The 21,712-nt window shown below is 52.6% G+C and overlaps 4 protein-coding genes across 4 annotated transcripts; 2 read left to right on the top strand and 2 right to left on the bottom strand.

Annotated features, from left to right (window-relative positions):
• Positions 1 to 458: 458 nt before the first annotated feature.
• Positions 459 to 7,774, top strand: CLUP02_10458 (GTPase-activating protein gyp1; the record flags this gene model as incomplete). Its single annotated transcript, XM_049289434.1, has 27 exons — positions 459 to 483; positions 579 to 662; positions 728 to 949; positions 1,062 to 1,071; positions 1,124 to 1,246; positions 1,303 to 1,760; positions 1,809 to 2,692; positions 2,745 to 2,944; positions 3,003 to 3,033; positions 3,086 to 3,280; positions 3,339 to 3,385; positions 3,441 to 4,113; positions 4,238 to 4,470; positions 4,526 to 4,874; positions 4,925 to 5,206; positions 5,344 to 5,388; positions 5,502 to 5,690; positions 5,756 to 5,921; positions 6,022 to 6,439; positions 6,513 to 6,644; positions 6,702 to 6,857; positions 6,933 to 7,082; positions 7,137 to 7,163; positions 7,216 to 7,301; positions 7,357 to 7,415; positions 7,486 to 7,530; positions 7,598 to 7,774. 27 exons carry the CDS (start codon positions 459 to 461, stop codon positions 7,772 to 7,774), a joined length of 5,466 nt encoding a protein of 1,821 aa, XP_049146579.1.
• Positions 7,775 to 9,544: 1,770 nt separating this feature from the next.
• Positions 9,545 to 12,432, top strand: CLUP02_10457 (peptidase; the record flags this gene model as incomplete). Its single annotated transcript, XM_049289433.1, has 2 exons — positions 9,545 to 11,111; positions 11,171 to 12,432. The coding sequence occupies 2 exons, from the start codon at positions 9,545 to 9,547 to the stop codon at positions 12,430 to 12,432; spliced, it is 2,829 nt and encodes a 942-aa protein (XP_049146578.1).
• A 382-nt stretch (positions 12,433 to 12,814) lies between these two features.
• On the bottom strand, positions 12,815 to 17,536 carry CLUP02_10456 (uncharacterized protein; the record flags this gene model as incomplete). The annotated part of the gene is made up of 4 exons (XM_049289432.1): positions 12,815 to 15,485; positions 15,659 to 15,885; positions 16,612 to 17,204; positions 17,305 to 17,536. 4 exons carry the CDS (start codon positions 17,534 to 17,536, stop codon positions 12,815 to 12,817), a joined length of 3,723 nt encoding a protein of 1,240 aa, XP_049146577.1.
• Positions 17,537 to 18,588: 1,052 nt separating this feature from the next.
• CLUP02_10455 (major facilitator superfamily transporter) lies at positions 18,589 to 20,574 on the bottom strand (the record flags this gene model as incomplete). The annotated part of the gene is made up of 2 exons (XM_049289431.1): positions 18,589 to 20,115; positions 20,257 to 20,574. The coding sequence occupies 2 exons, from the start codon at positions 20,572 to 20,574 to the stop codon at positions 18,589 to 18,591; spliced, it is 1,845 nt and encodes a 614-aa protein (XP_049146576.1).
• Between the last annotated feature and the right edge of the window lie 1,138 nt (positions 20,575 to 21,712).

The following is a 21,712-nucleotide window of genomic DNA, read 5'->3' as shown; positions in this document are numbered from 1 at the left end:
TGACGAGTGCTCAGTCAGTGTCGAGGATACTTGAATCGGCGAGTCGATGCAGGCGAAGGCGAAAGGAAATGGAGAGTAAAGAACGTGTTGTGTTGTTGCGGAGAAGTTGATGGGACAAGGTCGCCGTGTACGCAACAGCGCTTGTTTGGATATTTCTTAAGCAAGAGCCTGAGTGAAAGAGGAGGAAGGTGGAGCTAAGACTGTGGCGGAGCCAATGGGCGTGCTCAATCCAATCAGAGCTACAAAAACTGGGGGAAAGACAGAAAGGTCCAAGCATCGGCAAAGCTCGTGCGCGCTCTGCCATACGGAGTACGGACCTGCGATGTGTTGGGTCCCGTACCTGAGTGGGAGGAGTCACGTGACTGGGTAGCAAGACTGGCTTGCTGCGGCATGTAATGAGATGAGGAGAGTTTGGTAACCGCATCCGTACAGTTAGACCGTTCATGCAAGGTACCGCAATGTTCGTTCTACCATTTGCATTAAGTGAATACATCCCTTGCAAGAATCATCTTCTTAGGGAGTAGTTTCTTGCGGTTTGCTTAGACTTCCCCAGATTCCTTCCCGCCTCATCAATATAGGGTGGAAGAAGCATCTGCGCTACCATTTAGACTTGCACCTCGGCCGCCACAACGACGCAGTTGAAACCGCATCCTTCAGCCACAGTGACCTCCTCCCCCCACTCCACTTCAACTGCTGCTCAAAGCGGCGTGCGGTACACTAATGTGAGGCAAGGGTCCGGCCACTGGTCACTTGTTCGGAGCTCAGGCGACTCGTCTGGCGCATCTCAACACCAAGACACACAATGACACGGTCTCAATAGAGAAGTATCACCATGTTCTCCTCTTCAGGGAGTGGGAAGAAGCCCTCGCAACAGGTATGCTCCCCCAAACCCCTGCCCGGGCCTGTCATCGCATGCTAATTGCCCCGCAGCAGGAGATGGTCCAAGTCGGTGGGTTTCGTCATACCTCTTGAACTCGAGCTGCCCGTTGCTACATAGCCTCGGCTCTTGAGACTAAACTCGAAAATTCCTGGCTAACTTTGATATTTCGTTGACGGCGCAGACCGCTCAGAGTACGTTGCCTTGGCTGCATCGCCGACGCAGTTTGGAACTGACTTGGGGTAGTTCTGCATCGCCATTTTGGAAGCCGCCCCCACGTGAGAACGCATCGAAAAGAACCGGTCGCGACCCGAACCTGGTTGTCGGAGCAGCCTACTCTCATGCCGATATTCTCAAATTCGATTCACTGTGCGGACTCTTCCCATTTTGGAGTCGCGCCGACACCCTCAGCTAACTTGAGCCAGCAACTTGTCCAGCTCCTCCTCCAGACCGAAGACGCCTCCTTCCTCACACTCTACCAAAGGCCGGCCTAGCGATGCCTCTCCCCCCTCGCGCCCACAGTCGGGCCTGTCGTCCCCTCCGATCAAAAGTTATATCAATTTCCTTTCCAACACCAACGATGACTGGAAAGCCGACGAGGATGAGGAGGACATGATGGGGTACGAGGACGATGATGGTGACGACTTCGGCCTGCCAAGCCTGTCTAACTTGAAGCGACGAACACGCAAGAAAGCCGCGCAAAATAGGTCAGATCCCAACGGAGGTCTGTCGCCCTTGAACGACTCGTTCGGTTTAGGGTTACACACGAGGAGATACTCGAATAGTGCGGACATTGCGATCGAAAGACCTGCGCCAACCTATCCCATGCCGAAGAAAAGCGAGGGCAAAATCTTGCGTCCACAGTATAAAGAAATTTTGAGGGGTAAGTGGTGTCGCGTGATGTTGGAATGGACCGTGCTGACTGCGACAGACCCGGCGAACGCGCTGCACCTAATCGATCACCCAGTCATACCCGACGATGCAACACCAAAAGAGATTGATGCTGCGAATTCACGAATTACTCGTATCAACAAGTTCAAGAAGCTCCTACAGGCCTCAACAATACCGCTACAGGAACTTCGGCAACTAGCTTGGTCCGGCGTTCCCCAGGAGGTTCGTGCTATGACATGGCAACTCCTGTTGAGCTACCTACCGACCAACAGCGAGAGGAGAGTCGCAACTCTAGAAAGAAAACGTAAAGAGTATCTCGATGGCGTTAGGCAGGCTTTCGAACGCGGCAGCAGTAGTGGGGGAGGTGGCACCACCCCGGCGGCACCCGGAAAAGCCAGAGGTTTAGACGAGGCAATTTGGCATCAGATCAGTATCGACGTTCCAAGAACGAACCCTCACATCGAACTTTACTCGTACGAAGCGACGCAGAGATCTCTGGAACGAATCCTGTACTTATGGGCAGTGCGACACCCTGCCAGCGGCTACGTCCAGGGCATCAATGACTTGGTAACGCCGTTTTGGCAGGTTTTCTTGAGCACATACGTCGCAGACTCCGATATTGAATCGGGCATGGACCCTGGTCAGCTGCCAAAATCGGTTCTTGACGCTGTAGAAGCAGATTCATTCTGGTGCTTGACAAAGCTGCTAGACGGTATACAAGACCACTACATTGTGGCCCAGCCAGGCATTCAGAGGCAGGTTGCGGCCCTCCGCGATCTCACCGCAAGGATTGATGCAGGGCTGGCGAAGCACCTCGAAAAGGAGCACGTCGAGTTCATTCAATTCAGCTTCCGATGGATGAACTGTCTCTTGATGAGAGAGATAAGTGTAAGGAATACGATCAGGATGTGGGACACGTACTTGGTGAGAATATTCCATCAACGTCTGATTACTGGCACCATCTAACCACCTATAGGCCGAAGAACAAGGCTTTTCGGAGTTTCATTTATACGTGTGCGCGGCTTTCCTGGTCAAGTGGTCAGACAAGCTTGTCAAGATGGATTTTCAGGAAATAATGATGTTTTTGCAAAGCTTACCAACAAAATCTTGGACGGAGAAGGACATTGAGCTGTTACTGAGCGAGGCTTTCATCTGGCAGAGCCTCTTCAAAGGCTCGTCAGCTCACTTGAGAGGACAGCCAAGTCGCACGCCTTCAGCAAACATGCAGCTGTAGTTCCTTCTCCAACCAGATGTTTGCGGTTCAAGTCAGAGACTGGGCATTGTTGAGAGGAGAAAGGAAAGGGGAATGCCATTTAGGCGTACGGCGATTGCCAAGGCAAACCTGTAATCAAGGCATTGGCAGCGACACCCTGCTGGCCTATCCCGGAATTGATCCATGGGATTGATGCAACCTACAGTGCAAAGCACAGTGAAGAAGCCCAGCACGCACCCGCCATTTTGATTGGGTTTAACTCGTTTTACGTGCTGAACGGAAGCTATCCCTGCAGCTTCGTTCCCCAATCAACGCGCCTTCCCCAGAGCTCGCGCGTCACACCACAGACTGACAAAGGCTGCCAATTCTCTTTTCGCAATTGCCTTTCTTACCTCGTTCATCCTGTTTCCCATCGTCCACAAACCTTTCTGCTATTTCATCCTTCCAATCATCAATCAGCAACATCAACCCCATTCCCACAATGGCCGACGCACCCGAACAGCCTACGATCGCCGCAGAGGTCCCCATCGCAGAGGCCCCTGTCGCAGTGGCCCCCGTCGCCGAGGCCCCAGCTGTGGAGGCTGTCGCAAATCCAGAGATCAAGCAGGATGCGCCCGCGCCGACACAACAGGACACGCCAGCCACGATCGGTGAAGAGTCTGAGGAGGACGTCAACTCCAAGAAGGTCACCCTCGCCGACCTGACTGCCAAGGGAACCGCTCTGTACGCAAAGAAGCAGTACGAGGAAGCTACCGACTGCTTTACGAAGGCTGCGGAGCTGCAAGATGAGATCAATGGCGAAATGCAACCTGCGAATGCTGAGATTCTCTTCCTCTACGGTCGCAGTGTGTTCAAGGTTGGCCAGAGCAAGAGCGACGTCCTCGGGGGTAAGGCCGCTGGTGAGAAGAAGGCGGCCAAACCCAAGTCCAAGGTCCCGAAGAAGACCACTGCCGAGCCCATGTCGACCAAGGCGCCAGCCGAAACCGAGGCGCAGAGAATAACTGAGGAGGGTGTTGCGATTGTTGCAAGTGAGACGAGCGGAGCGAAGCCCGAGGAGACTGTCGAGGAGAAGAAGCCCTTGTTCCAATTCACTGGCGAAGAAAACTTCGAGGACGACTCGGATGAGGAGGAGGTAAGCTAGATTCCGCTCCTTTGGTCTCGGGCTGAACAAGTCTCGCTCTTTCATCAATGTGTTGATTGAAGACTTGCGATCCAGATCCGTCGACGACTGTCAATTGGAGCTAACCTGTTATTAGGCCGAGGGTGACGAAGAAGACGAGGAGGAAGATGACGATCTCGCTGTTGCGTTCGGCGTGCTCGACATGGCTCGCATTCTCTACAGCAGACAGTTGGAAGAGTTGGAGAAGGTGGAGCCTAATGGCAAAGCACAAGAGCAAGTCGATGGCGAGAAGCTCAGCATCAAGCATGTCAAGGAGCGCCTTGCGGATACCCATGATCTTCTTGCCGAGATTTCCCTAGAGAATGAGAGGTAAGCACCTGCCGAGGTACCCTGCACTAAGGCTTCCGGCATTAACAGAAATTAGATACCCCGACGCCATTGAGGACTCGCGCAAGTCTTTGAAGTACAAGAAGGAGCTGTACAGCGAGGATTCGGAAGTTATTGCCGAGGCGCACTTCAAGCTTTCGTTGGCGCTTGAGTTCTCATCCGTAACAACCACTCAGGAGGAGGGTGAGCAAGGAGAGAGCAAGCCTTTCGACGAGAAGCTTCGCGAGGAGGCCGCAAATGAGCTGGAAGCAGCCATCAACAGCACCAAGCTCAAGCTCCAGAACAAGGAAGTTGAACTCGCGACCATGGCATCTCCGGAAGACAATGAGGTCACCCGAGCTACGATTACCGACGTCAAGGACATGATTGCGGATATGGAGCAGCGCGTGAGTAACCATACTTTGTCCTCGACGGTACCTTTACTAACCATGCAAAGCTCGTGGAACTTCGTAAGCCACCAATTGACGTCAACGCTGCTCTCGGTGGTGAAGGCTTGGGCGGAATTCTTGGAGCGGCTATTGGTGAATCTGCGGCTCAAACACAAGCTCGCGTCGAGGAAGCCAAGAAGACTGCTACCGATCTTACTGGCCTTGTACGCAAGAAGGCCAAGGAGGAGCCCAAGCCCGAAGAAACCCAGGCAAACGGTGCAGAATCCAATGGCACGAAGCGCAAGGCCGAAGAGCCTGCGGAGGAAGATGACTCATCGAAAAAGACCAAGGTCGAGGAGGCCACTCAGGCCTGAATACCTAGCGATCATGTAACATTGGACATTGGCGAAAATGATCTCGAGGGCGGGGAATAAAAGGGTCGGGGGGTTCGTTTCTTCAAGGTATTCACGGCAGAACTGTACAATAGCTAGCGCTCTGGAAGGCAAAGGAGAACATCTTGCGCTTCACCACGGTATGCAATATGACTGGGTCACAATTGCACTAAAATTGGGTTGCATTTGACGCATCTTGTCTTCCCCTGGTGGCTGTACATTGAGTGATTGAATGTGTCGCATGAGCGCGTAGGTAGGTCGAGGTATCGGTAAAGGCAGGCGCGAAAGACCCCTTGCGTTTGACCGCCTCAGCCCCGCCCCCGCCAAAGAACCCCACCACCATCCAGCAGCGACAATTTACCACCCTCCAAAGTCGCTCCTGAGTCACCTCGAGAGAGTCACGCCGACGCAGCTGCAAACCATCCGCAGTCCCAAGGAACGTGTAAGCTGTACTCTTCTCGGAACGCGTGTGTGGATTGACTTTTTAACGAGTGCACTTTACTATAGTTCGCCCCGCCAAACTCCCTTCTACCCCCACCAAAAGCTACAATCATGCTCGACCTCCAAGATTTCATCAAGGAGCGCGGTGGTGACCCTGAGAAGATCCGCGACTCCCAGCGCCGTCGCCATGCACCCGTCGAGATTGTCGACGAGGTTATCGCTCTGTGGGATGGTACGAATTCCCAATCCAACCAGGCCTTATGCCCATAGCTGCGCGCACATCATAGGAAGGACAAATGTGGGCTAACACGAACCTCTCCGGAGCCGAATAGACCACCGCAAGACCCAATACTCTGCGACGCAGATCGGAAGCGAGATCAACGCTGTGCAGAAGGAGATTGGTATGAAGAAGAAGAACAAGGAGAACGCCGACGACCTGCTCAAGAAGAAGGAGGATCTCCAGAAGCAGAAGAAGGACAAGGAGGATGAGGCGACAGCGAAGCTCGTCACGCTCAACGCCAAGGCCAAGAGCATCGGAAACTACGTTCATGAGTCCGTTCCCATCAGCGACAACGAAGACAACAACGTCACGGAGCGCGAATGGAAGCCCGAGGCCGGACTCGGTGCCAAGACTGAGCAGACGCTTAGCCACCACCAGATTGTTACCAGACTCGCAGGCTACGACCCTGAGCGTGCTATCAAGCTTGTCGGTCACAGAGGATACTGCTTGACCGGCTACGGACTGTTCCTGTACGTTCTTGGCCAGAGGAGAAGAAAGGGTGAAGCTTGCGGTAGCGATAGGGAAGCTGACCCCCGCGAACAGGAACCAGGCGCTCATCAACTACGGTCTTGAGTTCCTCTTCAACAAGGGATACACTCCTAACCAGCCTCCCTTCTTTATGAACCGCAACCAGATGGCCAAGACCGCCCAGCTTGAGGATTTCGACGAGGAGCTGTAGGGCGAACCCTCCAATCCGAAATTCACTATTTAGTGTTCTGACAGATTCTCCAGGTACAAGGTTACGGGTGATGGTGAAGAGAAGTATCTCATTGCTACCAGTGAGCAGCCCCTCTCCGCACTTCACAGCGAGGAGTGGATCCAGGGCGGTCAGCTGCCCATCAAGTACGCCGGTTACAGCACATGTTTCCGCAAGGAGGCCGGCAAGCAGTACGTTCGAAACCCCGCCAGATGACGCTCTTACCCCCCTCTGTAGACTTTGATTAACATGATATACCTGTATAGCGGCAAGGAGGCCTGGGGCCTGTTCCGTGTGCACCAGTTCGAGAAGATTGAGCAGTTCATCTTCTGCAAGCCCGAAGACAGCTGGAAGCACTTTGACGAGATGATTGCCGCTTCTGAGGAGTTCTACAAGAGCTTGGGTCTTCCCTACCGGTAGGCTACATCAAACCAGAGTTTTGGGGCTTGAAAGCTGACTTATAATTACAGGGTTGTTTCCATCGTCTCTGGTGCTCTGTAAGCAACCCTTTAGATATTGTCAACTATGGAGGAATACTGACATATTCAGGAACAACGCCGCCGCTAAGAAGTACGATTTGGAGGCTTGGTTCCCCTTCCAGCAGGAGTACAAGGAGCTTGTGTCTTGCTCCAACTGTAAGATCAAATTCCTACGCACACTATGGTTCAGCAATGCTAACATGGATGACAGGCACGGATTACCAGACCCGCGAGCTCGAGGTCCGTTACGGTGTCAAGAAGGCCAAGGAGGTGAGTCCCATCAAAGAAGCTATGGTAGTTCTCCTAAACCGGAAGTTTGCTGACATTTTGCCCCACAAAGGCGCCCGGTGGTGGCCGCAAGGAGTACGTCCACGCTCTCAACGCTGTAAGTTATCTCCTCTGATGCCACTTTTGGTGTTGCGTATGTGTCGCTCATACTGACCACAATAAAGACCCTCTGCGCTACCGAGAGAACCCTCTGCTGCATCATGGAGAACTACCAGACGCCCGATGGCTTCAAGGTCCCCGAAGTGTTGCGCAAGTACATCCCCGGTCAGCCTGAGTTCCTGCCCTACGTGGCCGAGCTCCCCAAGGAGATCACTGTCGTTGCTGGCCAGAAGAAGAAATAGATCACGCCACTACGTGTGAGCGTGGAGGTAGATGGTGGAGAATGAAGAGAAATGACGCTAAGTTTTTAGTGATGAACTCATGTCCTGACTATGGTCTCCAAAGAGATCTTGAGAGAGGTCGGTTGGGGAATGGACTGGTGAGACAAAACTTTGAAGATATATCCAGACAAATAAATCTGCTTTACAACGATTCCGTGGACCGGTGACGATTTTGAGACCATTACATCTTGCGTCACCTTTATCATAACCTTGACAAAACTTACCTGTCTATAAGTCGACTTACTTGAGCTAGGGAAAAAAAATTCTCGTCCTCGTCGAGCTTATGTAGTAGTTTTTTTTCCGGCTTTATAAGCACAAAAGATCGACCTTAACGGGATTACGCTTTTAAAAGAAATTATATAATACAGTATACTTTTTAACTATATAATACGCATAATGTGCCCTAAGTATGCGCTTAACGTAATATAGTAATTTTAATACGAAAACTATTATATAATTTAGGATAGGTAAGCTACTTAATAATAGGCTAAGTAATATACTTACGTAGTAGTGCTAGCTAAAAAGGTCGATAATAAAAGTCGGCTATAAAGGTTAGAAGCGGCCCTTAACTATAGAGGTTCTAAACTTTAATAATAATATAGAGGTTTTTAAAAAAAGAGCTAAAAGGGCTAATATCTAGCTACTCAGAGCTCGTAAAGATTCTTTTTATCCTTATTACTTTTAATATTACTTAAAGCTACTCTCTCTTTAAACTAAATAAATCTATTAAATAAACTTATTAAACGAACTTATTAATATATAAACTATTACTTATTAAAAACCTATTTTAAAAATACCCCTCAATAGGTCCCCCCCTCTAGGGCTCGATAGATTAGGCCCCCTCGACGCCCTAACTATCGTAGCTAACGTAAGTATACCTAAAGAGTAGCGTAATACCTTTTAATAATACGGAATTTAACTAAGTAATAATATAAATATTGTAAATAGCCGGGCTAATATGGATATTAAGATTTAGTATATTAACGTTAACTTAGAAATTATATTTTATAGAATTAGAAATCCTTTTAATACGGGCTATATTATAAATATAAAGGAATATATAAGGGGGTTTTTAACTCTTAATAAGAAGGAGTATATAATACGGGATCTAGCTACTTACGCGGGCTAGTACTAAGAGGTCTTATATACGTTAGAGTAGGTATAGCTCGCTCTCTAGACGGCTAGAACTTAGAGGACTTTATACAGCGGAAGGTCGGGAGCTATTTTAATTAGTAGTTAGGTATAGAGCGTAATATACCCAGTTTTCCCTAATACGTAATACACGGTACGGCCCCGGCGGATTGCTCCGTCGGGGGGACGTCGAGCTTATAATATATGCGTAATTGACGGCATGATATTCTCTCTATCTATTTCTCTAAACCAGGACTATATTATAAAAGAACTTTGACTACAACCTCACGGGCTTTGGCTCCCGCAAGTTCGCCTTGGTCCACAAGCGGACTCTCCTATTCTATCCCCGGCCTAGAATTAGCAGTCGATTGGGCCAGGGAATTAAGATCTGCCAAATACGAGAAAAACCCCGCCCTTTCCGTCACGACCCACAACCGGTTATCTCGGTGTCGTATTGACGACCACCCATGGCAATCGGACTTTGAACTCTTAAAATCACAGCATAGTCGCACAATGAATACGGTCTGGGGCACGTTTGGCTTTAGAGTCTTTCCAAGACTTGTCTGTCCGGAGAGAAGCCGCCCAATCGTCTAGTTGACGATGCGTCTCATCGCCCACTTCGCCGCGGCAGCGGCTTGCTGTCTTGCTGTAGCTACCTCCCAAGCAGTGCCGAAGACGTACTTTGTCGAGTTGTCCACAGATCCCGCGGCCGAAGCGCTCAGCATCAGTCCGCATGATCTCGCCAGCAAGGCAGCCGAAGCGTCTATTCCACTACGAGTGCGATATGAGTACACCGACAAGAGTGTCTTTTACGGAGTATCGGTCTCTCTGGATAACGACTCGGATAGCGAAAAGTTGCGAGCTCTCCCGGGTGTTCAGAATGTTGTTCCAGTCCAGAGCGTGGCGCACCCTCATCGCCCAAGCAATAATGTGAAGAGGTCCCCTTCCAGCGGCAAAGGCCACGAAAAACATGCCACCCGCAACTTTGAAAGCAGCAGAGAGCAATCCAAATTTTTGCTCTCTCGGAGGGCGGACGTCGACTGGAATAGCCCTCACGCCATGACGGGTGTCGACCACGTTCACGCAAAGGGCGTGCTCGGCGAGGGCGTACGCGTCGCCGTCATCGACACGGGAATGGATTACCTGCACCCCGCGCTGGGAGGATGCTTCGGGAAAGGCTGCAAGGTCGAGTTCGGCTACGACTTTGTCGGCGACGACTACGGGTTCAGCAACTCCACCCCGAACCCGGGCCCGGACCCGAGACCGGGCTGCTTTGACAGTTTCCACGGCACTCATGTGGCGGGCATCATCGGTATGGAGGTTTCCTCGAACGCCTCCATGTTTCCCGGTCTCGTTGGCGTTGCTCCCAGGGCGACGCTGGGCATGTACCGCGTCTTTGGGTGCGATGGGAGCGCGTCGGACGATGCTATTGTTGCGGCTATGCAGAGGGCCGTTGAGGAGGGTGCTCATGTTGTGAGTATCTCGATTGGAGAGTTTGGGACCTGGTCGGGCTATCCTAGGTCGATTCTCCCTGCTGCGGTGGCCGCACTGAGAGCAAAAGGCGTTGCTGTTGTGGCTGCTGCCGGCAACTCTGGTACGCAAGGCATGTTTTCCATCAACTTGCCGGGCGGAGCTGATGACGGGCTCGGCGTTGCGTCTGTGGAGAATGCAAAGTTTCCAACGTACCCGATCCGTGACTCGAACGGTGCCGAATTCCGCTACGGAGCATTGCATCCATTCCCGGAAGGGGAGTATTCTGTTGCTTGGGCCGGGAGAAACACGTCAGGGTACAAGTTTGGCTGCTCGGCTTCCGATTACCCGCCAGCCAGTAGTCTTCAGGGGCCAATCTCCGACTACATTGTCGCCGTCAAGAGAGGGCCTTCTTGTTCGCCGACGCAGGTCCAGACGTATGCCTCTGCGGCAAACTTCACTCGTGTCATTACGTACCCGGATCCTACCATCGATGATGTCTTCATTGAAGGCCACGCTGTGCCAACCCCGTCTCTCACTGCAGATGGGTATGTCTACTCCATGGGCAGCGTTATCGACGAGACGCTCTCGAATGCGGCCAAGAGCACCGGACAGTACAAGTTGTTTGTTGAGTCCCAGACGCCTCTTCTGGTGGATCAAATCGGTGGCGGATCTCCAAACAACTTCAGCAGCCTCGGTATGTCTTGCTATTATCGCAGTCAGCTCTTCTTGATGTATTGACTGACAGTCACCTAGGACCCAACGCCGACTTCGCGTTCAAGCCCCAGATAGCCGCCCCAGGGGGAGCGGTCCTAGCCACGTTCCCTCTCATGGAGAATAGCGGCGGTTTCGGCATCATCAGCGGCACGTCCATGGCGACGCCTTACATCTCTGGTGTATATGCTCTGATCAAGTCGCAGAATCCTGACTTGTCTGTCGAAGAGATCTTTGAGCTGATACAAACCACTGCAAAGCAAGTCAACATGGCAGACTATGATTTGATGGCGCCTGCAATTCAACAAGGCGCGGGTCTGGTTCAGGCTCACAAAGCCGTGTTCCCGAGAACAGTGGTATCTCCAGGGGAGTTCAAATTGGTTGATGTCGAGGAGGCTACTTTTACCATCGACAACCCGTCGGGAACCGAAATCACCTACAGCTTCTCCAACGTGCCTGCTGCTGGTGCAGCGCCATTCTCAGAGGGTTCAAGCCGCACCGCGCAAGTCGGTTACATCCCTTCGTCCTTCTCAGCCAAGGTCGACTTCGCGAGCGGGAGCCAAGTCACCGTCCCAGCCGGCGGCTCCGCCAACGTCACGTTCTCAATCACGCCCCCATCCTCACCAGACGCCAGCCTCGTCCCGCTCTTCTCCGGCTTCATCGGCATCTCCTCCTCCTCCACTGACGAGAACTTCACGATCCCGTACATGGGCCCAGCCTACAACTACAGCAGCACGCCCGTCGTCGGCCTCAACAACATCACCGCGGAGCAGCGCGCCAACGCCCTGACGCCGACGCGCGATCCCCTCTCGGCCCCGCAGGTCTTTGCCAACGGCGATAAGGCCGATATTGGTAACTACCGCGCCTTTTCGTTCCAGTACCCGGACTACCCGGTCGCGCTCTTCACCTCGCTGCAGCCCGTGCGCAGGTTCCGCTTCGATATTGTGCGCGCGAGCACGAACTTCACGCCGACGTGGTACGGCTTCGATCCTAGCATCAAGTTCGATAACCTCACGGAGACGTCGATGAAGGAGAATGGCACGGTTGCGGGCGTGGATATACTCGGGTCCAACATGATTCAGAATGGGTGGCTGCCGCAGACGAGTTACCAGGCTGGGTGGTCTTATAGCATCCTTGATGCTACGGCTGCGATAGGATTGGGATTGAAGAAGGGGTCGTACCGGATTTTGCTGAGATGGCTTAAGTTTTACAAGGATGAGGAGGATCCTGCGTCGTGGGATAGCTGGATGAGTGGTGTTGTTGATGTTTTAGAGGACGTTTTTGAGCCAACAATTCCGTCATAGACTTTGAGCTAGGTATTTATGGGTTGTTGGTGTGCATATACATGCCAATAAAATCCAAATATTCCATGAGCTGTCGTCTCACATTAGATATATAGACGCGAATCTGACAGGACTCAATCGAGTCCCAATACACCTGTAGGATTTAGCAGCTCGTCGGGTCAGTCTACTATCCTTGAAACTGTGGTTAAATTTGGTTGAAAGAACTTTGCTTTATCGTAGCTGTATTTCTCAGCTGTATGTTAGTCTCGCGGATGTAAGAGGTGATGGATACCACTGGCGAATAACATAGCTAGGCTGTCACTAAAGTAAGGATGCTCATAAATGAAGTCGAATAGAGAAACTAGCTAAAACCGCACACCCGGCTTGCCGTGGCCTGCTCACGCTACTCATACTCTGACCATTTCAGCAACAACTGCCATATCGTCATCCACGTATTCGAACTATTAGACTGAGCCATCCCAGCCTGCATCTGATTCCGAAAAGCTGCACTCGTTGCGCCCGCCTCCGTCGCATGCCATCCAAGTTGACTATTCCCATGCTCGTACCCATCTGTCGTGCCAGACACCACCTGTATGCCCTCAATACCTTGGTACGTAACACTCATGAAGCCCGCATGCATAGCATTCATCATCTGCATATCCTGCATCTGGCGAAGCGCCTGGACCTGCAGCACAGTCTGCACCCAAACCCCGTGCCGCACCCTCGAAAACTCGATCAGCGCCTCCGCGTTGCCCGCCTCGCACGCCTCGATCCACTTTTGCCGCATGCGCGGGGAGTACAGGCAGCACATCCTCTTCTCGACGACAAGGTCGTTGTCGAATTCCATTGTCAGACTAGGGGGAGGTGGCGAGCTCTCCTGGCAGAAGGTGATGTAGCACTCTGGGCAGATTGTGCAGTCGTCCCACCCATACCAGCGGCGGTTGTCGACGAGGTTCTCCTTGGCGCAGTGCGGGACGCCGGCGAATTTACGCACGAAGACGGAGTAGCGGGACCAGACGCCGGTCTCGACGGCTTCGGCGTTGCGGTTCATGTGGTCGACCCATCGCGGGGCCGAGGACCGCTCGAAGCTGCAGAGGTAGGTCTCTCCTGCTTCCTCGCTCTGAGATTTCTCGTAGAATCGGTCCAGTCCGAATGGGGTGATGAAGGCTGCGTGGCATGGGGCACAGATCCTACAGCCGTCACAGCCGCCGCCGGTCAACGTGTACCACGTGCCGTTGATGATGCCCCGTTCGGTACACGGTGGGCAGGAGAGGATGACCTCCAGAGCACGGTAGAGAACGTTGATGTCCTGAAAGTCCTTGGCGTCTGTGAGCGCGACCTCAACGGGCAAGCCATTCATGCTGCATGTGATGGGCGTAGGCTCCGTCGTTGTATAGCCTAGTGCGGCGTCCATCCAGTCTAACCCTGTGTGACTCGGCACATGTGGAATAGATTTAAAGTCCTTATCCAGTGTCGTCAGAGCCACATGTTTCTCGTAGCACTTTTCACACATTTTGAAATCCGGATGCCGCTCGCCGCGCAGTCGCATCCAGCGTCTGGAGGAGGGCGATATGGGCCCCTTGTCGCATTGAGGCAGAGCAATGTGCTTCGCTGCTGCTTCTACCCATGAGTTCCAGCCGTCGACTCCTGATTTTGAAAGTCTGACTATGGATCGACTCATGAAGGGGAGACAGATGTCGCAGGCCCAGACGGCATCAGATGCTTGGGGTGAGTCGTGCGGAACAAATTTGTCACGGAACGATGTTGCCAGGACGATATCTTGATAACAAGCCTCACAAGATACGAATCCATCGAGTCTGTCGTCAAGCGGTTGGTACCATTTGATTCCTGCTGAGCCATCGGCACCCGAGACTCCTTTGCAGTCCAGGACATCGAGTCGAGCTGTCATGAACTCCCGCAGAGGAGTGATATCTCTGCGCTTGAGACACTCGGGTAGCAGGAGTCTGGTGATTCGGGGAGCATTGAACCGACAACGTCCTTCCGGTTGCCTGGTGCGTATGAAAGAGCCTCCCAGGGGTGTCTGTGCAAGGCACCTCTCGTGGCAGTGTGTGCAGACGAGGAAGTTTGGGATATCTGATATATGATACCAGTCTGTTTCATACTTGACCTCTCGGTCTGCTGGGCATTCCCAAACAACTGCGTTAGGTTCCCCATTTTCGGTGACACGGGGAAGGGCTCTTTTGTAGTCGTGGAAGTCGACAGCGTCAGGCGTCGGAGGGTTGCTCTGCGATGAAGGGGCTTCGCCAATGCTGACATTGCCGAGGATTGTAGAAATTTGGTCGACTAAACTGGCTGCCGGTACTTCCTCGTGAGAAACATGAGCGACCTTCTCGGCAATGTGGGGTTGAGAAGGTGGGCATTCAGCGGTATTGACTTCTATCAGCGAGGTCGAGGGATGAATAGCGCCTGCTGTAGGTCTTCCTGGCTCTTGCGTAGCTTCAATTGGGCGAGAGGTCCCTTCCTGGACAAGTTGAATATGCTGCTGATGCTCAGGAAGTTGCTGCAGTGTTACCACAGGCGGTGTGTGAGCTGCTGTTGAAGCTGCAGGTACAGTGTGTTGCTGAACGGCGGAATTGGGATTGTCGTTCCCATAAAAGATGGCACTGGGTGTCGGCATGCCAGATGGACCATCGTTCCCGGGGGTTTGTGAGATATGAGCCAGATAATGAGGAGATGAATCCTTTTGAGTCTGTTGACTATACTGATCTCGTTGCTGTGACAGCACAGCTGAACTATGAGATGGTACAGGATAGGCCTGTTCCTGAGAAGGGGGCGGGTGATAGTAGGGAGACTGTGCTGGTGGAGTTGCCAAGTTTTCTATTGGGCTCGGATGCTGGTAGTAAGATTGCTGAGTTTGATGGTATTGAGCGCCGGGAGGATGAACGGGAGATGGAGACGATGGTGAAGGGTTATACGGCGGGTTGTGGTTCTGAGCGTACTGGACCTGAGGATTGTAGGTAGGCTGTGAAGGTGTCACGCCCTGCAAGACGAATTGGGTGAACTTGGCTCTAGCTTTGCTCTTGAGTCCATGGTAAGACTTGACAACTTTGTCACTGTCCGAAAACAATGAGGTCGCCTGTTGCAGAGCACTTATTAGACTAGGACTCTGGGACGATGATGGTCCTTGATTAGGGTGCGTGTACGTTGCTGAGGGTGAGTACGGCTGGGTGTAGGGAGGCTGGCCATTCGAATAAAAGTTCTGAGGAGTTGGCTCAGGTCGGCTTACGGAGCTTGGTTGATGATAATTGTGACTGTTGGGGGGGCTCTGATGGTAAGAAGGAGCGCCGTATGTGGGCTGGTAAGTTTGTTGAGGATGTTGACCGCCATATTGAGGACTTTGCACAGTCTGAGGTTGTTGGAATTGCCCTCGCGAATAGTCATGGGGAGGAGAAATTGCTGGCATTGTTGTTTCTGGGCGTAGCGGAATCGGCGGTGGTGGATTTCCAGCTTGACCTGGCGGAGGTGGAAAGTATGGTTGTCTGCTGTAATCCATGCTTGTCTTTCGTTGCTCAATATCACGACTTGGGGACGATGTCGTGTTCAGCATCCAAGAACAGATATGAGAGGGCAATCTGGGTATCTTGATATTCTTGGCTGTCTGAAACCGTTACACTAAGAAGATCGATCAAATGTCTCGAATGCGTGACCGCTATGTTCAGCCGCAGAAGGCTCGGCATGAAGTTGCGCCGTCCAGGACGGTTTTGGAGTGAAGCTGGAAAGGGACTGCAGCAGACGACACCAATTAAATGTGTCACACAAAGCCATCGCAATACTAGCGCGAATGCAAAACCTGAAGTTCGCCCAACCATGGAAATTGAGAGATGGGAAGCTCAGAGACATTTCATTCCTGTGTCGAGAAGTCTGCCTTATGATCCAAATTGTCAATTTAAGAAAACGCCTATCGATTACTACGCTTGTCATGTGACTCTTCAACCTCCGCTTCTCGTTCTTATCACCATGTACGAGGGACTTTACTGAAGCTGTCGTGACCCCTTTGGATTCCCATGCTGGTCGTGTGTTTGAACAAGAGTATATGATGTCCATATATCTATCCTTCATGTTAACAACGTTATCCCCGAAAGTAAGAGACGACATACCTCACCTTTGAATCTCAAATTTTAGTTGCAAATAGTCACGACTTCCGCCAGCCTAACTAAACTCCACGTTTCATTTACATACGACCGAATCACCCGACATCTCAAACCTCATTTCGCTCGGTTCCGAAGTCTCCGCTCTCAAGCGTCGAGGACTCTCAACATACAGCTCACGCGACGGCACAGATAAGTCTCTCTTGTAGACATGTATCTCACTTTCATCGTTCGCAGTGGCCATCGCGGCTGCTTCTTCCCCTCGTCCCTTCTCATTGTTTTTCCACCGTCGCCAGAACAGTAATCCCGCTAATCCCACCACAACGAGCGTCCCAACAAAGGTCGCTCCGACGGCAATACCAGCCACTGCGCCAGTCGATAGCTCACCACGGTCAAGATCTGGCGTGCTCATTGCGCTCGGCGTTGCCGTCGGGGATCCAATCGATGATGGTGATGTTGAAGGGGAAGATGCGGCGGTCGGCGAGGCCGACGACAATGCCGACGACGAGACTGATGTGGCATCGCCGCGAGTGATATTAAAATAGTGGCACGTAACGCCTGTACCATTTTGACCAGCGGCCTGCAAGTGTAGATAGTATACGTTACTCAGATCTGGGTCGTGCGAGGACGGAAAGCCATCGAAGCTGACGCGCCATTTGATGGTCGAAGGCACGTATTCGTCCACTATATATCGTTCCGGTCAGAAATCCTTCGTGACATCGAAAGAACATCAAGTAACGAAGATAAGTTGGGGTCAAGGCGAGTTGACATTAAATCGACCTACTAATCACAGCGGCAAGGGTCTCTAAGTCCGGAGACGTTTGAACAACGAATAAGTCAACGAACTGGTCATCAGTGCTCCATTGGATGTCTATTATCTCGCCCAGCGCATACTGAGGATTGTCCTGAAAGTCGTATTGGGGGCCGGGGGCTGGTGGTGTATGGAAGACGGCCGACCCGGTGCAATTCCAAAAGAGGGGACTAAGAAGAAGAAGATGGGCAGCGGCGATTCGCATTCTGAGAAGGGAGTTGCCACCGACGCTCACTAGGCTCAGTAGACGTAGAGAACAAGAGAGCACAATGAAGACTTTAAAGAGCAAACAGAAGGAAGAGTAGAACGGACCAAGCACTAGCGGCATGACTACTACATATTTGAACTTTTCTTTGAAGGAGCGCAGGGGAGAGGGACATTAGGCGCGGCAGACAGCTTGAAAGATTAGGCTGGCGAGAGTCGAGCCAAGGATTTTGCCGCGCTTCATGCATATAAATCACACAACCACTTCCAACAGCATCGTTACACCAAGCTGCGAGAACCCGCTTGAGTCTCCAACGCCCAATGGCATGCCAAAGATCGACAACCCTGAAATAAGTTAGCAGGGCCGGCAAGCACGTTGGTGGCAATGAGACAGCCTGAAACTCCGTTCTCGGCCTGCAGCAGCATGCTCTAATGTCGTCCGCCGAAATAAACGGAAAGAAGAAAAAACCTGGAAACTGGTATGAAGCCAGAGGCCCCTGCATCACGCATGGCCTGCACCACGGACTCATTGGTCCTTACGTCGGAGTCCTTTCTTCCTCCACTTGCGTCTGTAATGTCAAGAGGGTTTTGGTTCGAGAATGAAGCAGCTTGGCAAGCGAACTCGAAAGCAGTGAGGAATCTCCAGAACGAGAGAGCCGTCATTTTAACTCTTTCTACCTGACCTGAGAGGCAAGCTGATGGGCGCATGGAGTTTGCATTAGACGTCATAGTGTTTGAAACGATTCTGTTTATGCTAAGAACGTAAGTAAATAAGGATAGGATGTAGGTTGGCATGAGGTAGGCGTACGTGTGCTGCGAAGGAGAGCTACGCCTTTGCGGATATCTCTGTACGTTATTACCCTGTAGTAGTGCATACCAGCATTTACGTATCTCTTTGAGTTGAAACTGTGACGAAGGCTAAGGTAGTTTAAGATACCTTGGAGAAATCTAAGAATTACTATACTCTGCTCTGGAGGCTATGTAAGTGAGTATGAGAAAAAGCATACAGGTTCAAACTTCCAAACTCCCACTCCTTCTACCATAAACCCACCATTACCGCCTGTGCACTTCCTCCTCCTCCTCAGCAGCAACCTCATCCCCATCAATCCAAATCTCATGCCCGTCTCCCTCCCAAACAGCCCAACTCGCCATCACCCCCAACACTGCAACACCAGCCAAACCCCACCACACAGCACCCACAACCCCTCCCTCGAGCCCCCGTCCATAAAGCCACCCGCACAACACGGGCCCAATCGTCCTCGCCGCACTACTAACACTCTGCCCGAGCCCGTGAATCGTCCCCAACACAGACGGGTGCGGCGTACAGTTGTTAATCAAAATCGTCTGCCCCGGCAGCGCAAACGTGCGCCCCAGAACCTGGAAGAGCAACACCCCGACAATAGCGAACCAAATGGCCGGCCCACCCTTCAGCCCCGGCGGCGGCGAGGCGTCGGTGGTGGGCACGACGGCGAGGTACGGCACCAAAAAATACGTCACCGGGAAGAAATACAAAAACAGCCGCCAGGCTTTCACGGTGCCGAGGTGCGCCGACAGGCGCGGGTACACGAGCAGCTGGAGGCTGATGCCGATGACGCCGAGGATGGCCATGGCCATGCCGACGGACTGCGGTGGCATGCCGAGCCCGCCGGAGAAGCGGAAGGGGAGGTGCGGGGGGGAGGCGGAGGTCGGGGTCGAGAGGAAGACGAACCAGAGGGCGTTGAAGGTGCCGACGTGGAAGGCGAGGAAGAAGTGCGCGGAGAAGGTCATGAGGACGTTGCGGGTGAAGATGCGGCGGAAGGGGAGGCGGTGGCGGTACCGGGGGCGGGTTTTTTGTTTTGCTGGTGCGGATTCCGGGGAGAGTTCGACGTCGACGTCGGTTGTGCTTGCGGAGCTGGAGTGGAGGGGCGTGTAGGCTACGTCTGCGTTGCTATTCAAACCCCTTCGTCGACGAGCAACGATTCGATGGACGAGGGAGGCGATGCTTGATCCTACGCGGGATCCGAGGTCCGGGCCCTCTTCGCGGAGGGCGTCGTGGGTCTCTTCGAGGCAGAGCCAGACGGACAGGGCAGCGCAGGAGAGGAAGATTGCACTGAGCAGGTTTGGCGTCGCATACGGGTACTTCCGGAAGAAAGCAATATCCCCAAATAAGGAAGGGTAGCTCCCTGCCGGATCGGAGAGGATACCTCCCAAAATGGGCCCGATGATGACACCAATGTTGAAGGTCATGGGCAGCAAGACGAAAGCGCGGGCCTGGAACTTCTTTTCGCGGACGATCTCGCTAATCATTGTCCGCAGGACGCCGACGTTGCCGTTTGTCGCGCCGCCTAGACAGCGGAAGAAGAGGGCCTGCGCAAAGGACTGGGAGAAGCCGAAGCCGATGCAGGAGAAGCAGGTGCCGAGGAGGCCGATCATGAGAACCGTCTTGCGGCCGAAGCGCTTCGAGTCTGCGAGGCGGCCCCAGATCATGGCTGTGATGAACTGTGCTGCCGTGAAAGAGGCGTGGAGGATGCCGGCCTGGCTTGAGATTACGGAGTCGGGCAGCGTTGGGTCGAACCATTTGAGTTGGTAGAACATGTAGGACTGAAGACGGTGTTAGCGGGTGGGAAGTTACTCTCAAGACAAACCTCCCCCATACGGAAATGCGCGTGAGAGCACTTTGGATATACCATGTTCCGAAACTTTGCGCCGAAGGTACTTGACGGAGCTTCAAGAGTTACATACCTGGAGAGAAGTCTGGACAAGAGGCTCACTTAACCTCGTCATCGTAATCACGAACAACTGCTGCTTCTTTGGCAGATCGCGCCAGGCCACGGGCGGTGGCTTCTCAGGCTTCTTGACGAGAGGTAGCGGCGGAGGTTTGGGGGGCGCATTTGAGAGTGGCGCATCGGCAGCCTCAACCGCACCGTCGGTCTGGCCCAGCATCATTGGCGTGTCCTCATCCGCATCGTCGTCCGAGTCCGAGTACTCCCCTCTTTCGGTGTCGGCATCCTCATCGTGGTGCTGGAGCACCAGCTCGTCCTCTATGCGCCGCGACGACATTGTGTAGGAGCCCCGGTGCCGAGGTTTTGGTATTGAGGTTACACTCCACCGTTGAAGAACGACCGGGAATAATTGAGGGTGTATCTCGTTGGCCGTTACGAGTGAGCACACACGTGTCTACGTCAGAGATAAAGTGACGGAAACCTCGTGTATTCTACAAGTTTATGGGTGCTTGCGAGACACACGAAAAGAAGAGCTGACCTTACAAACCATCCGGCCAAAGATGAGGGGAGGCAAGAATGCAGACAATAGGTTGTTCAAGAGATGAAGTTGGAAAAAGCTGGGCCCAAGTACAAAAGATCAAATAGACGTCGGGGAAACTCCGCCCAGGCCGGCACGGGATCGAGCCGTGCGGCAACAGGCGAGCGCAAGAAGAAGAAAACGAAACGGACGCAAGTTGCCGCCACTTATCCTCACAAGGGCAAGCATGTAACAAGAGTCAGCCGCTACCGCTTGAAGCTCTGGTTCGGCGCACCAATTGATACACACACTTTAGAAGTTCTTGGCAGGTCGCGTGTCATTCATGATTGCGGCTGAGGTACTTAATTGACCGCTTCACGCGGGTACGTCACGACGGTGAAAAGTCGTAACTTGGCCGAGCTCTCAACGGCCGATCCCGGCGCCGGGAGACCGGGGCGTACCCGCAATTTCTTTTTCCAAAACCGAACCGTTGATGTTGAACGGCGCGCCGGATCCCGTGCGTTAGAGTTACCGTTGCGGAGCTTCTTGGCGTTTCTCCCTCCGGCCAGGCCTGATTGATAACATTCTGTTTATTCCATTGAAAAGCAAGCGGGATCTGAATCTCTCACCACTCAATAGCAAAGCAAACAAGGAAGACTCGATGTTGAAAGAACTTTGGCATCTTCAGGTGATTGACCCACCGCCGGTCAAACGACGAATGTCGCAATATGCCGATTCGGTACCGAAGACCATCACGCCGTCCGGTCTCGCTCAGCACTACGACTAGCAACCGCATTGTTAGTCTCAAACTACTCTTGTTAGCCATTCCAATATCTTTGGGATGAGAAGGCAGTCGTTCATCGAATCATGCATCTTTTGGTATGAAACTAGATGCGGGAAATACATTAAATATACAGCTAAATCATAGCATCGAAGCAGAGGGCCATCCGCAAGGACT

This window comes from Colletotrichum lupini, chromosome 5, assembly GCF_023278565.1.
Source record: "Colletotrichum lupini chromosome 5, complete sequence".
Taxonomy (NCBI): domain Eukaryota; kingdom Fungi; phylum Ascomycota; class Sordariomycetes; order Glomerellales; family Glomerellaceae; genus Colletotrichum; species Colletotrichum lupini.
Note: the sequence above shows the minus strand (reverse complement) of the source record. Positions and strands in the feature narration are given on the sequence as shown.